Source organism: Crassostrea angulata, chromosome 10 (assembly GCF_025612915.1).
Source record: "Crassostrea angulata isolate pt1a10 chromosome 10, ASM2561291v2, whole genome shotgun sequence".
Taxonomy (NCBI): domain Eukaryota; kingdom Metazoa; phylum Mollusca; class Bivalvia; order Ostreida; family Ostreidae; genus Magallana; species Magallana angulata.
In genome coordinates this window covers 20241022-20254692 of record NC_069120.1, presented here as the reverse complement: position 1 = coordinate 20254692, position 13671 = coordinate 20241022, and the positions used below count along the sequence as shown (strand labels likewise).

Here is a 13671-nt window from a genome sequence, read left to right as displayed (position 1 = left end):
ATTTACATTTAGTGTTATTTCTAAAAGATTTCTGGCTATAGTTCTGATATTCAATCACCATTATGTTTTTTCATTCAAATGTTTCTAAAATAATGACCAATGAAATTCTTTGTTTATATTTATCGACCCCGTCATAACAGAGTTGACAGGTGAAAAACCCCCATCTTCGATTAACTGAGGTCTTTAAATTGGATTTCGTCAGCTTGAAGGACTTCATTGTCATTCGTAAGACTTTTCTTTAGTGTGATCATTGATAAATAATTGACAGATGTGGTGCATAGAGATCCTGTAATATTTGTTTAAATCATCAAATATGCTAATTAGTTGAGCGATTCAGCGAGGTCATACTTTATGAATGGACAGAAACAGCTGACTTTGTTCTTTAAAAGAACAAACACATGACCTAGAGAATTTGAGGGTAAGTGAAATTTCTTATTCCGATTGCATTTTGCGCTTTGTCTAGGTAATGGATTTTGTGGAGCATCCAGGTAATGAGATATGGAATTACATCAAATTGTATACATTTTTTTAAAACCGAAAATGCCTTTTCATTAAATTCTTTTAACTATAATTTTTAGAAATGTCCTTTTCTTAATTGTATATTTTCAAAACATGAACAGATGGTCATGGATTGATGTTGTTAATGCATGTGTAACATGTGTAAAGGGTGGACTTGATTGTCAGGCAAGATAAGAATTTAAATGTCCAGCATTGTAGCTGGACAACCCATTAATACACTATAGCTGGGCTATAAGGTCAGTGACATAACTGTACAATCAGTGCCTTGGGATTGCATGAATAAGGTACGATTAGATCAAGAAAGAGAATCTAACATTGTAGACAGCACACATATAATATGGGATGGGCCAATTATAAAAGCTGACTTGTATATTATTCAATTCTTGTGTGTGCATGGATTTGGTCAAAGATATTCAATATTAGGATTTTTACCTAAATTTTCTGAATTTCAATGCTTTTGTAGGGGTGACAGCATTAATCTGGTTGAACTTCTCTTTATACATGCAGTCAGTACTGTTCATGTTTATAATTCTTATGCATATTATTCATAATATATAGCACATATTACTTTATCAACTACCAGTACAAGAAGTCATAAAAATAAAAATGATATCGTCTAAATTTGATGATCTACAAACTATAATGTAAGTAACAGTTACAGTTCTATAAAACTTCCTGTTTCTAATTATCTAAAATCTAAGCTACATGATAAATTTGAAGGGAAGTTAAAAGGAATATTTTTTTTAAATATACTTGCAAAACACTGCCAAAATTTTAGTCTTAAACTCCCATGCGGAAAAGGCTATATGCATGCATTGTCTGACTATGAACTTATATGAGCTGTAAATTTGTTTTAAAAAACCTGATGAGATTATAAAAACTTGCTTGCATGTATTCATGCAGGGTTCATAATTTGCACATGTATGATTTGGTATAATTCACCTACAACACATATCAATTTATATGATTTATCTGTTATTTAATATATATACAATGTATATATAAAAAAGTAGGATGTACATGTATGCATTAATATACAATGGCCTTTGAGTAACTGGCTGAGATGCTTATTATGAAAATTTATATAACATGTACAGGTATTACATAATCTGATTGTAACATGGGGTTTACTGTCATGAATAATGCAAGTGTACAGAGCATCCTCCGAAAGGAGATGATGGACAGAATATGTGCCTCACAATATGTGCCTCACAAAATGAGAATCCATAAGGGTTCTGTTTAACATGGGGTTATGCAATGAACAAGCTGAAAATCAATAAAAACAAAGTTAGCTATTAGCTGACTTTAGTGACAATGTAAATAAAAACTTGTAATTAAGCTAACTGCAGCAGAGAAAATGACTTTCAATCGATGCAGCTTTAATTTGGGCAGAGCAATGCTGCAGATAAATTGTGAAAAGGAATCTGATTTGGGTAAATCTGTGCAGCGAAAACATCTGAAGCTATTGACATGGGACGTCGTGTTGTTATCTTGCAAGTAATTTCCTCTTTATTTCCTGTTAATCTCGATGTCCATGTCGCAATCTCTTAAATCATGATGCCTGTTCCTGGTTACTTAAATTCTGTACGTGTGTTACATGTATATATTATACAGGATGTTTTTTTCATGATGTTATATAAATTGGCACATGCTTTGCTATTGTATTAAACGAGTTGTAAAAAATGAATTGTACTAGCTGTTACAGTATGAGAATATTTTAATTATATAATTTCATGTGCAGCTGCTAATATATATTATAATTTTCGCATCATTTATCACCAAGTACCGGTAGTTAAATTTTGATGTTTCAAAAAATCAATAATTATTATTTGTCATGATTCAAAATGATTTTTTTTTTTTAAATATGCAGTATCATTTTAAGGAAATGATTATTCTCAGGTGGAATTATATGCAGTTATCTTTTAAAAATGTATCCTGCTATTGGTTTTTATCCATGATTTAAAATTATATATATTCATGTCAGTTTTCTTGATAGAATATTATATATATTGTTGCTTAAAACTAAGCTTATATATTTAAATTGAATGATCAAATGTGGCACTTAGCCATTTGATTTTATGTTTATTCAAGCTCATTTAAACCTTAAATTTAGTTACATAATGGTTACATTATATAAGCCTATGGAGATGAAATTTATTTGTAAAAATTCTGTTATCGTACATGTTGACATGAAAATGTGGATTAAAGCCTCACAGAGATTTCAACATTCCGGTTTCACTCACTATCTCCTGTACCTGTAAAGCAAATAGATAATGGTTGAACTAACACATTCCCATGGCTTTCTGCTTTATTTGACAGGGATAATACATTTGGCAAACTCACTGCTTAAAGATTTGAACACCCTAGGCCTAAATCTGAAAATGGTCAGGAAAAAGATATCTGAAAATGATACCTGTTCATGTGGATGGTAAGGTTGTTACATTTTTTAATCATTATAACACCAAAAGAAAGTAATGCATATTTGTTTCTTTTATTTGTAAATTAGCAATGCATATTTTTGATCAAGAGTAAAATCTCAATAAAATGATTGCACAATATTTCTATATATACTTTGACTTAAAATAAGGCAGTATAATTTCCATCAAGCAATCTTCTTTACTACTAAAAGTTTAATGTGGACTGACATGAAAGTAAATTTTGAAATTTACAAACGTACAATTTCCAATTATGCATAGTAAATAGATGATTGTTTATATGATAATAATGTATATTTAGTCTAGTTAGTGTACATGCAATTAATTACATGCACATAAACATGTACTGTACATGTAAGCTATAACACTAATTGGGCCAATAATTGAATTATACATTTCATTACTTTTACATTACTATAGTCATAAGTGTAAATATTTACTATCATAACAAATAGTACATGTTCATTGTAAACTCCAAGTTATGCAGACAGTCCTGGCGCGCATTTGATTTACATGTACATGTGTATTAATTGTCACCATATACTCAGTAACCGGTGACCTTATTAATTAGCCTTTAGGCTAATAATTAAGCCTAGGAAACGCGTTGAAAAAACTTGTACTTGCAGTGCAATATAACAAGATGTTTTTTATATATAATTTCACCTCTCTGTATATAGTCTAAATCTCGAATTATTAATACCCTAGCTATTTCTTGCAATAAAATGTTCATGCCAATTATGGTCAATATGACAACAATACATGTGTATATATTTATTATTAGTATCTACAACATTATCATGATGAATTGATGATGATGATGATGATGATGATGATGATGATATGATCATGATGTGACAAACATACTGGTCTGAGATTATCTTAATTGATCCTTAAGACTATATTTATATCACCCCTCACCCAGAATGGGTTGTGAATTGATCCAACGCAACTTGGTTTTACTTTTAAGATAACTAACCTCAGATAGCTGTAACTGATGTACATGTAGATCTATTTATAGTGTGCTTTTTATCTAATGTACATGTTTGATGAAATTCTTTTACCTGTATATATTTATCATAGGTGACAATATGTCAATGAAACTTGCACTGACTACAGGATAGAGGCCTTTTGACACCTAACTTCACCAAGCCCAGAGATAAAGGAATTTTGTAAGTATAATAATTGTTATTTATCATATTATAATTGAAATGCATGTACATATATGTACATTTCATATTGCAAGTCTGTCCATCACTAAAATACCATTATCCTTAGTTATGACTTATGATTATAAATTATGCATTTATTTTCATAAGACAAAAGTTTGAATTGTGACAAATAATTTTTTGAAAACTTTAATGATCGAGCCGCTGCATTTTCTCATGCATGATCGACAGCAAAAAAGTATGGAGGAAGACTTAAAGGAATCAGTTGGTCTTAATTTAAGTGGCCTATAGTTTCTACCTATAAACGTTTAAAGCAACCTTTATGAAAGAATTAACAAGGCAATATATTTTTCTTTCCTGATAGATATATTATACAATGAAGAGATATATATAAAAAAAATAAGTTTACTTTGTATTAAGGCCACAGTAGAACTGCTTCTGGCTAGTTTATTATTTACAACATACATGTTCAGTGTTAGATATATCATGGGTTCAGTGTCATCTAGTAGTGCTCCAAAGATTAAAACAGAAGATTCATGAATTAAATTCACATGCTCTAGCTGCAATGTTTTGCTATCAATTTGCTCATCAGTTATTGCAACAACGCAAGACTCTTCAGCTGCAAAGAATGGGTGCGGAGGAAAGTAAAGGAGGGAACTATGGACTGATGGGAGCTACCTCAGTGGAATCTAACATGAATAAGCAGGCTACGGCAGCGAGGCCCTGGTCCTTGCTTCACATGTGTTCACTGGAGCAATGGAAGAATGGACATGCAGGTTTGTGGCTATGTAGAGTTGTGGCCCCTTGTTCATTTTATTTGCAGGTTCTATAAATTTATATAATTTAATTTAACTTTCTGCCGTACATTTATGTCAAAGCAAAATTGTACCAGAATGTGAAATAATGTGAATTGGAAGGAAAAGATGAGGATTCATCTTTAAAGAAATTTGAAGTAGTTTTACACGTGCATGTTATGAAGACAGATGCATGCATGTTTTTTATCTTCCCTACATTAAGCTTTGTGGATTTTGTGGTTTTGTAAATCTGATGTAATACCTCATTACTGATTTTCGACTTAGTCATCAGTATAACCATTAGCGTTAATTTGATGTATCAGTTAGTGCATCAAACTCGCTAGATTTATTGAAATCCAGAATATACCAGTATTTTGTATAATGATTGTTAGGAGGAGGATAGGTATTATCTGCCATTCAAATTTTCAATTCATTTCTTTCCAAAGATATTTCAAATGAATAAATTGTACATTATTGTCACTATGTTATATGTTTGAGTGGTTATGTAATTGCACAAGGCCGAGTCATCACAACTGCAAAAGCAATTAAAGTTCTGATTAACTGTAAGCGTTATATCAAAACGGGCTTTGATCAATATTGATTTTGAAAAATATAAAAAACTGAACAGCAAATACAAATAATTTCAGTTGTTGTGGAAGAATATCTAAGGAAGCAATTCACAACCCTTTCAATGTGTCAGAAAGATAAATTGTTTCAATATACATGTAAAATAGGCATGTCATGAAATCACAAAGCAGCAGGAAATATGGCCCTTATCTGCTTCATGTTTACTTTGTTTTGACATGACTCTCACCATTTAACAGTAATACTGTAATAGCCTTGACCTATATTCACATTTAAAGGGTCATGGTCACATAGTTCAGACGATAAAAACAAGCAATGTTTCTCTTTTTTGCATCATCAACAATATCGTCAACATTATTTCTACTCCCAATGGAATTGTACATACGCTCATAGGGTAGCCCTGTGTCTTTGATTATCAAGGGGAGGCCAAGTCAGGGTTGGTTTTCAGATGACACTAAGGCAAGAGTCGGGGATAGATAATGTTTCCAGAAATCAATGCTACAGTTGGCCAGCAGTCTTGGTTAACCACTCTTACTTGACTTATCTCCAACAAACACATAACAGTCTCATTTCTTCAGGGAAGGCCAATCAGGCAGATAGAAGCTTTTACTGAGAGACCCTTCCTTGAAATTTGTCTTAATTGCTACAGCCTTATGATCGTTGATTAATTGCTAGACCTGGCCCAACCTACCTGGCAACAAAGTCAGACGTGGTAAATTGGATTTTTGTTATTGAACAGAGAAATGTTCTAGAGACTTTTTCATTCATCAGTGTATGTATATGCAGTTATTTTTTCCACGTAAAACACAATGTACAATTGATTCTTATAATCATTAACATCCAATCTTCCTGTGCTAATGGAATATTCTATCCTAATTTGTACTATAACTGAATGAAAATGTTGTGTGATAATTGTATATTCCAAAGGAAAAATTGAATTTCGTAAAAAATAGAAATTGAATGCTAATTGGGTTTTGTTTTGTGTCCAATTGAGAACATTTCTCCCATATTCAATCAGCACTAGAAGAGGAGAACATCAAAGAATTACAAGAGCCTCAATTGGCCCTTAAAATAAACATTGTTATTTTTATTTTACATAGAGGTCTGCCTTATATAGATATACATTTACACTTTGAGTTGATTCCTGATTTTCTATATTGTCTAAATCCTCTCTGTAACACCATGAAAATAAACCTTTTCCCAGAATGTGTGCAATTTTTGTTTGAAAGTGTGTTTTTTTTCAAGGGGATGTTTCCAGAAAATATTGAGCCAATTAAGGCCGTGCTGGAAAAATAATTGAAATTTTAATTTCATCAAACATTTCCCCCTCAAATTGATATAAAAAATGTCCTTATCTTGTTCACCATTTGAAGTATGACAGTATTTTTTTTAATTAAAAGTGAACCGTTTCCTCATTTTTATTGATTTGCACAAACTTTGTCTTTTTTGACATTTTGACTCATATAAAGAGTCAAATGAGCGCTAAATTGATAAAAAGAATGAGAGCACTGGGTAAAATATCTTATTTCAAAGTAACAAAACAGTCTTAAATAATCGATCCTAGATTGATATATTAATTTAATCGAGCCAAAATTGACTCTTATCATGTATACATATGGTCCCTTTGACCTCAAACAGTCAGTGTTGACCTTTTTTTACGTGCCACAGCGAGGCTTTATAGTTCTGTTCTTGGTTTTTTTCATACTAAGCAACTTTGTTCCGAACCTTAGAAAGCGAGTGTTCTCAGTCTGCCGAGGTTGGGACGGACGTACAGGCTATGGACCAACTTATCAGGAAAACTATAACAGAGAAAAGATTGATAGACCGCTATCGAATGGTGTATTTTAGGTTCAGACTTACATAACACAGTCCTATAGCACCCAGTATGACAAAAAAAAAAATGCAAGCAATTAGTTGATAAGATTCTGATAAATGTGCGATACAGTCTTTTTTGTCAACATTTTGAGTTATGTAATATGTAATATATCACTTAATTGTTTTTTTAAAATTCTATTATTTGTTCTTTTTTAGAGGCTGCCGGATTCAGTGAAACGTCCATGACGTGTAGTGGGGCGGTGTTCAAGGATTGCAGTCCTACTTTCTGTATGAACAGACAGGGCATCATCAATATCAACAAGTCAAGCTCAGTTTTCAGCTTCCGTCGCAAAAACAAGTTCACAAAGATGGCAGAGCATTTTGAATACAATCATATTCCTGCGCAACTGTCCTCAATACAAAATTTTCACGTTAAGAGTGTGTTATGCTACCATGACCAAACGGTCATTTTACATCTTGTTAGAAATATGATGACGCAATTTGGTATCATAAATTTAAGTGATAACAAATTCATCGGAGTATTTGGAAAACAATCTGTTGAATTTGTAAACGAAGCATTACGAGGGCAAATCAGTCCGGATGGGAACTATTGCATATTGAAGATACCAAGCATTCGGAATGACAATGCGAGTACCTATGTGTACCAAATGTATGACTTAAAAAGCCGGGAAATGCTGCATGAAATATCCCTTGCATTTCACCACAGCCTCTTTGCGTTTGACCCTCGTTTCACATCTTCGCGTATTGCAGCGACAAGCTTTCAGAAAGGGGAAGACAACAGTTTAAGTTTGGTCCAGACCTCGAACTGGGAAGTACTCGCTACAAATTCCAGACTTGACGATACAAGATGGACACTCCATCCAACGCTGAAAGACCTGTTCTATTCAAAAGACGGTAATCTGATTTTTGCTGTCATGGTTACTGACGGATGTCATTGCAGAGAGAGGAAGGCTCGACGCTATCCTCCTATTGATATCAGTGTTTATATTTTCAACTCGGACAATGCTCAAACCCTTAGATGTGTGCAGTACAGCCGCTACACCTGCGGAACGCATTCATGTCCCGTGAATTTTCTACCCGTTTTCTCGAATTGTGGAAGCCGCATGGCTATCGTCCTGAATGAGGCTGATTCTAACGTAGACCATTTGCAAATCTACAAACTGCCTACAATGGGTTCTCTTCAAAACAGGTGTAGAGTTAAAATCATGCAGGCTTTTACACCGGACATGATTCCAAAACTCCCCTTACCGGCAAGACTTATCCATTTCTTGCAGTACCAACCAGAATATGGTTAAAACAAAGGCGAACCTATTGTGAAACAAGAGGAACGGAGGCGTTTGAGGATTATTACATGTTTTAAGAAGTATACCAAAGGCTGTCGGCACTAGTCAAAATGGCCAGTTTAGAATATCCAAAAAGGGATTTTCACCCTTAGAGAATCCCTTACAGATATTCAAAAGGACTATCAAAGATCTGCGAAATTCCCTATTATAACAAGAAAGATCTAACATAATATTTGCATCTTGAATGCATAATGTCTCTAGTCAAAGAAAAAGAAATTACTTAGAAGTTTACAACTGTTCTGTGCTGCACTCATACATGACTACATGTTATTACATAGTGCTTGATGTTCTTAAAGCTTTGAGTTTTTTAATAGCTTTAGAACGTGCTTACTCATTGCTTGAAGTGCTGTATTACCATGATATGCATCTAGGAATTTGAAAGTGCTTTATATTTATGAGTAGTTGCATGGACAAATAGTGCATTGAATGAATAAGGACGAGAAAATGATGCATGCGTAACTCTTTTGTTTTAAAATGCAAATTTGCAAGTATCAAAAAAAGCGAAAAATCTGTGTTTTGATGAAAAGCCTGCTCCATGCACTCAAATTAATGATTAGGAACCACCAATCCACCAGCCATTGTCCTCATCAACGTGAACATTCTCTGAGGAGTTGAAGATGACCACATAACATAGTCTTTTATCAACGTGAACCCCGGGACCATATTAGCCAACAAGTAGATTCCAATATGTGATATACTGCCGTTTAGAGAGAATAATTCTAACGGCACGTTTTTTTAATCGCACCTTTTACGATCTTGTTTAGATGACGTAATTGGGTAATTTGCTATAATTTTAGATGCAGATATGAGATAATCTGTTGAGATAAATGCACACCAAGCGTCACAGTTTTTAACACAGCATAGTTTCAACATACATTACAGGTGGCAATTGATGTCATTTTATTATTGAAAGGGCTGCATAGCAAATTACTCCAACTATCAAATTGTATATTTCTATATCCGGTGTTATGAGTGAACTTTACGTCTAGTTGTGCCATTAGTGTGTTCATACTTTTGTCAAAATCTTTCTATAATCAGGATTAAACCAAGATACAATGTAGACGGATTTTGTTGTTAGATAATCATATATTTACGATTTGTTAATTTTCCAGAGTTTTCAATTAAGGTTCATTGATACTCTGGTAATAAACTACATTTTTGTCACTGTCCAACAAAGGTTGTCATGCAAGATATGCTGAAAATTGTGTCCATTTCAATCGTATAGATTTCTTTTGAAAATTGTCTCTTTATAAATTCTATACGAACAAACAAGGGATGATGAGCGTTAACTTGTGTTTCAACCGTAAAGAAATTATCATCAAAAATCTTGTACACAGATTGTTTGTTTTGATAAACAGACGGATGGAAACACGGTTGCTTTTTGGATGAAGGCATTTTAGATTTATCTGTGTATGTGCATTCTATTTTATCCTAGATGTTATAGTTTTAACTGAAAGTGAAAAGAACCATTATACTAATACTCGATAAGTGGTTCTTGATATACTCTGAATTTGAAGCCAATAACATACGGGTTATTTTAATGTAACTATCTAGTCGCTCTTGTACAATCTTTAAGGCGAGCAGCGCCGTATTTTTCACATTCAAGCTTATATTTAAGACGTCTTTAAGTACGAGGCTTTAATGTGTTTTCAGTAAAGAAAACTCGTGATAGATTAAAAATCTGTTGAATTTATAAGTTGTTATATCATTGTCTTTCTTTTCTTATATTATTGTCAAAATAAGTGCATCATCTTGCTCCATAACATGTAAAATATTAATATAATAACTTGTGTACTGATAATTGTTTTGGTTTTATTTGCAAGTTAAGTAAGATTTTTTGTAATCACAAGTTGCATTTTTTGTCAAATGTACATACATTGTATGTTGAAAAAGAGGAACCAAAATAAACGTTGCCAAAGTATTTTTATGGATGTGTGATTTGAAAAAAATCGATAAGTTTATTGTTTACAATTTTCAAAGAATAGTTTCAAAACAGTTGACAATATACTCGAATCAAGCTTCTTTTGGTTTTTATTCATCCTGTTTTTTTAGAAAAAAAAAAGATATTAATATTTGTACAAGAAATATATTTTCTCATCAAAAAGTATTTTTGTATTCCAAACAGAGAAATTGGTCGACTAGTGTTAACTTTTTCAAAGAGCACCATTTTTCGAAATGTTTGTTGAATCTTTAATAACTTGATCTTGGCATATGAGTTTTTAATGAAAATGATTGTGTTTTCGATTTTTATATGACCTAGGTGTCTTTTGACTTTCATGTATGTAGACGCGAGTATTTGTTGTTTTGAGGCATGCCTTTGTCGAGTACAACGCTTAATATATAAACTCTAAGATCAAGGGTAAACTTGTGACAAAATCTATGAAAACAAAAATATATACTGTTAATTATAAGCGGCGTATGCACTTAATTGTTCAATATCTTTTGAACCTTGATCTACATGAATAACCTTTACAACGGATGTGAATTATGTGTTTGAACATTGTTCATAAAATTATATACTCTACAATGTCCTTTGTAAATGGATTTTTGATAATTTTGATTCTTTTAAAAGTAAATGAAATTCTACGTTTAATTGGATGTTGACCAATTTTGAATACAAATTTTTGGTGATATTGTAACTTAAAGCAATATGAGCTATATATATCTTTTTAGAATTTTATTTTGCTGCAAAAACCTGCTAGTACATAAAAGGTCTGCATATAACTTAAACTTTTATGATAAAAAAGACTTGAAAAAATCATTGATTTTTGTTTAAGGAATATATAACAGATCAATTTTTGTACAGGACGACAATAATTCAATTTTGCCCCGATTAAGGCTTCTCAACGGCTTTTCCCACAATAAAATGCAAACAGAAATTTAAAAAAAAAACATAATATTTTTTGTCATTTTAGTAGAAAATAACATTTTCGTAAAAAAAAAAAATTTCAACATGAAAATTGCAGCTCATATTGCTTTAACTATTTAGCATAGATTCCACATAGCTTGACGCAACAATGTGTGGAGACAGTTTGCAATGTGCATGCGCAATAGTTTCACCACTTATCGTAAATATTATACTCTATACAAGAGTAATCTCCCGTTTGGTTGTTTTAAGAACTTTATAGTGAGTTGCAGAACGCAATATTCTTTGTTTTTGTTGCTTGTTAATGAAAATAAGATTCGTTCCCAATAAAAGGGGAAAACCTCTATTGCCTTTCTTTTTTTATGTGAGTTGTATCTTGCAGCAAAAGTTTAATTGCTAAGGAATCTGTCCTGCAAAGTAACTAAGTCTTGCAAAATACATCAACACTTTTGTCTTGAAACAAAAGTAAAACTGAGTGTATGGAAAATAGAAAGAAAAAATATAATTAAGCGAAATATATAAATGTTTTTGTGTAACTTAAAAAAAATATGCTGAAATGAAGAAAAGAGTCTACATAATGCACTTTATTTCAGATCAAAGAAAGTTTTCCTTAGAAATACATTGGACATGTTTAAACAGTTTATGATTTCTTTTCTACAATTTGGCATTAATTTTGTCCGGGCAATTTCAGATAAGAAAACATCAAAGACATTCTCTCTCAAGAACAATTGAATAGAATAAATGTTCTTGACATTCTTACTGTGTGGTTTACGAAGTCACTGCTTCAAAATAACCTTCCACTTCCGTTTATATAGGAAAGATAGATGATCAGTGTTTCTATTGTGGTGCCAGAAGAATTTGAAACTGTTTATTACTTTTGACAAGGATGGGGATTTCTCTAGAACCTGTATATAATTCAATTAAACAGTAATTCATTTTTACAAAGAAGATATTAAGAGGTATACTAGTGCAATGGAGATGTTACTGTCGGCTTGGATTTATTAACTATCTTATATGTGTTATAATATTATGAATCAAATGGTGACGATGGTTAACTTTAACACATGTCTTGATTTGTTAATGTTTAACAGTGAAATCTTGCATTAATGATGATTCTTTGAACTATTTTTTTTTTTTGTTGAAAATCCGCAATTGGAAAATGTATAATGTTTAATAAACTGCAAATTGTATGAGGTTTTTTTTTAGAGGGGGCAGTGATAATATAGACATTTTGATATACATGTGGGTCTTCCACTCGAACAAGCCATGAATACGAGTAAAACACACTTGTAACAAACATTAAGGCTACAATTAAATGAATTCATGAATTTGATACGGAAGTTGTTTGAATTTTATTTCCTGGAAATGTTTCGAAAAGACTTAATATTTACACGTGTTGTTTGACAAGTGTAAACAATACATCTAATCATAATAATCATATTTTTGTGACAATAAATTATTTTATTTATCAGGGAGGGATGTTGAATTTGTTTATTTTATTTTTATGATCAATAATATAATGATAATTAAAACTAGACCCTTTCAATTGCAGTTTGTTTTGAAAAGGGGACGGCCGGGTGTTTAATTATAATTTACCGATTACGTTTTCCGCAACACAACCTTTAGATCCCTCAATTGTCATGAATTATTCACATACTACAATCATTGTTCCTGGTACCAGGCGAATACTAGTAAATAAATGGGAAATGTCCCCAGGAATATGAGGGTTAGCAAACAGTTCATTAGCCTATATGTCATTATCTCCTTCTTGGATCACACTCCAGAGGGAATGTTTTGATTTGTACAATGGTGACAGCAGTAAATAGCAGATATATTGTAATATTGTATTTATTTATCTGCACTAACGACATAGTTAAATCTATATACAGATTAGCTGTTTAAAATCAGTACGTGTTCTCAATATAAAGGTATACCTTTAGATAATCAATAACGCTTGCTAATTTTGAACAAATTGTGGGTTTCATGGACATAATTGTAAGAATTAGAGGACTGTGGAAAGACATTGTCACATTGGTCATTAAATTATTGGTTTTTGTGAGATATGATTTTTGTTTTCCTTGAAAATGGTTTATATTTTACACTGTGGTACATGTACGTATCTTATAC

The 13671-nt window shown here is 32.1% G+C and overlaps 1 protein-coding gene across 3 annotated transcripts; it reads left to right on the top strand.

The window, feature by feature from the left end:
• Nucleotides 1-113: 113 nt before the first annotated feature.
• LOC128166155 (uncharacterized) lies at nt 114-11888 on the top strand. Of its 3 annotated transcripts, none has more exons than XM_052831134.1 (5): nt 114-418; nt 2839-2947; nt 4035-4123; nt 4713-4896; nt 7531-11888. In XM_052831134.1, the coding sequence occupies exons 4-5, from the start codon at nt 4749-4751 to the stop codon at nt 8628-8630; spliced, it is 1248 nt and encodes a 415-aa protein (XP_052687094.1). In that variant the 5' UTR covers nt 114-418; nt 2839-2947; nt 4035-4123; nt 4713-4748; the 3' UTR covers nt 8631-11888. The 3 variants fall into 3 exon arrangements, with proteins under 3 accessions (XP_052687094.1, XP_052687095.1, XP_052687097.1); XM_052831135.1 differs by having other exon boundaries at nt 2839-2952; XM_052831137.1 differs by having other exon boundaries at nt 128-225.
• The last annotated feature ends 1783 nt before the right edge of the window (nt 11889-13671 follow it).

Bases quoted from the DNA above. Each gene is read 5' to 3' on its own strand.
- LOC128166155 (XM_052831134.1), top strand. From the start codon at position 4,749: ATGGGTGCGGAGGAAAGTAAAGGAGGGAACTATGGACTGATGGGAGCT. The intron at 4,897-7,530 runs GTTTGTGGCTAT...GTTCTTTTTTAG, and splicing joins ATGGAAGAATGGACATGCAG to AGGCTGCCGGATTCAGTGAA.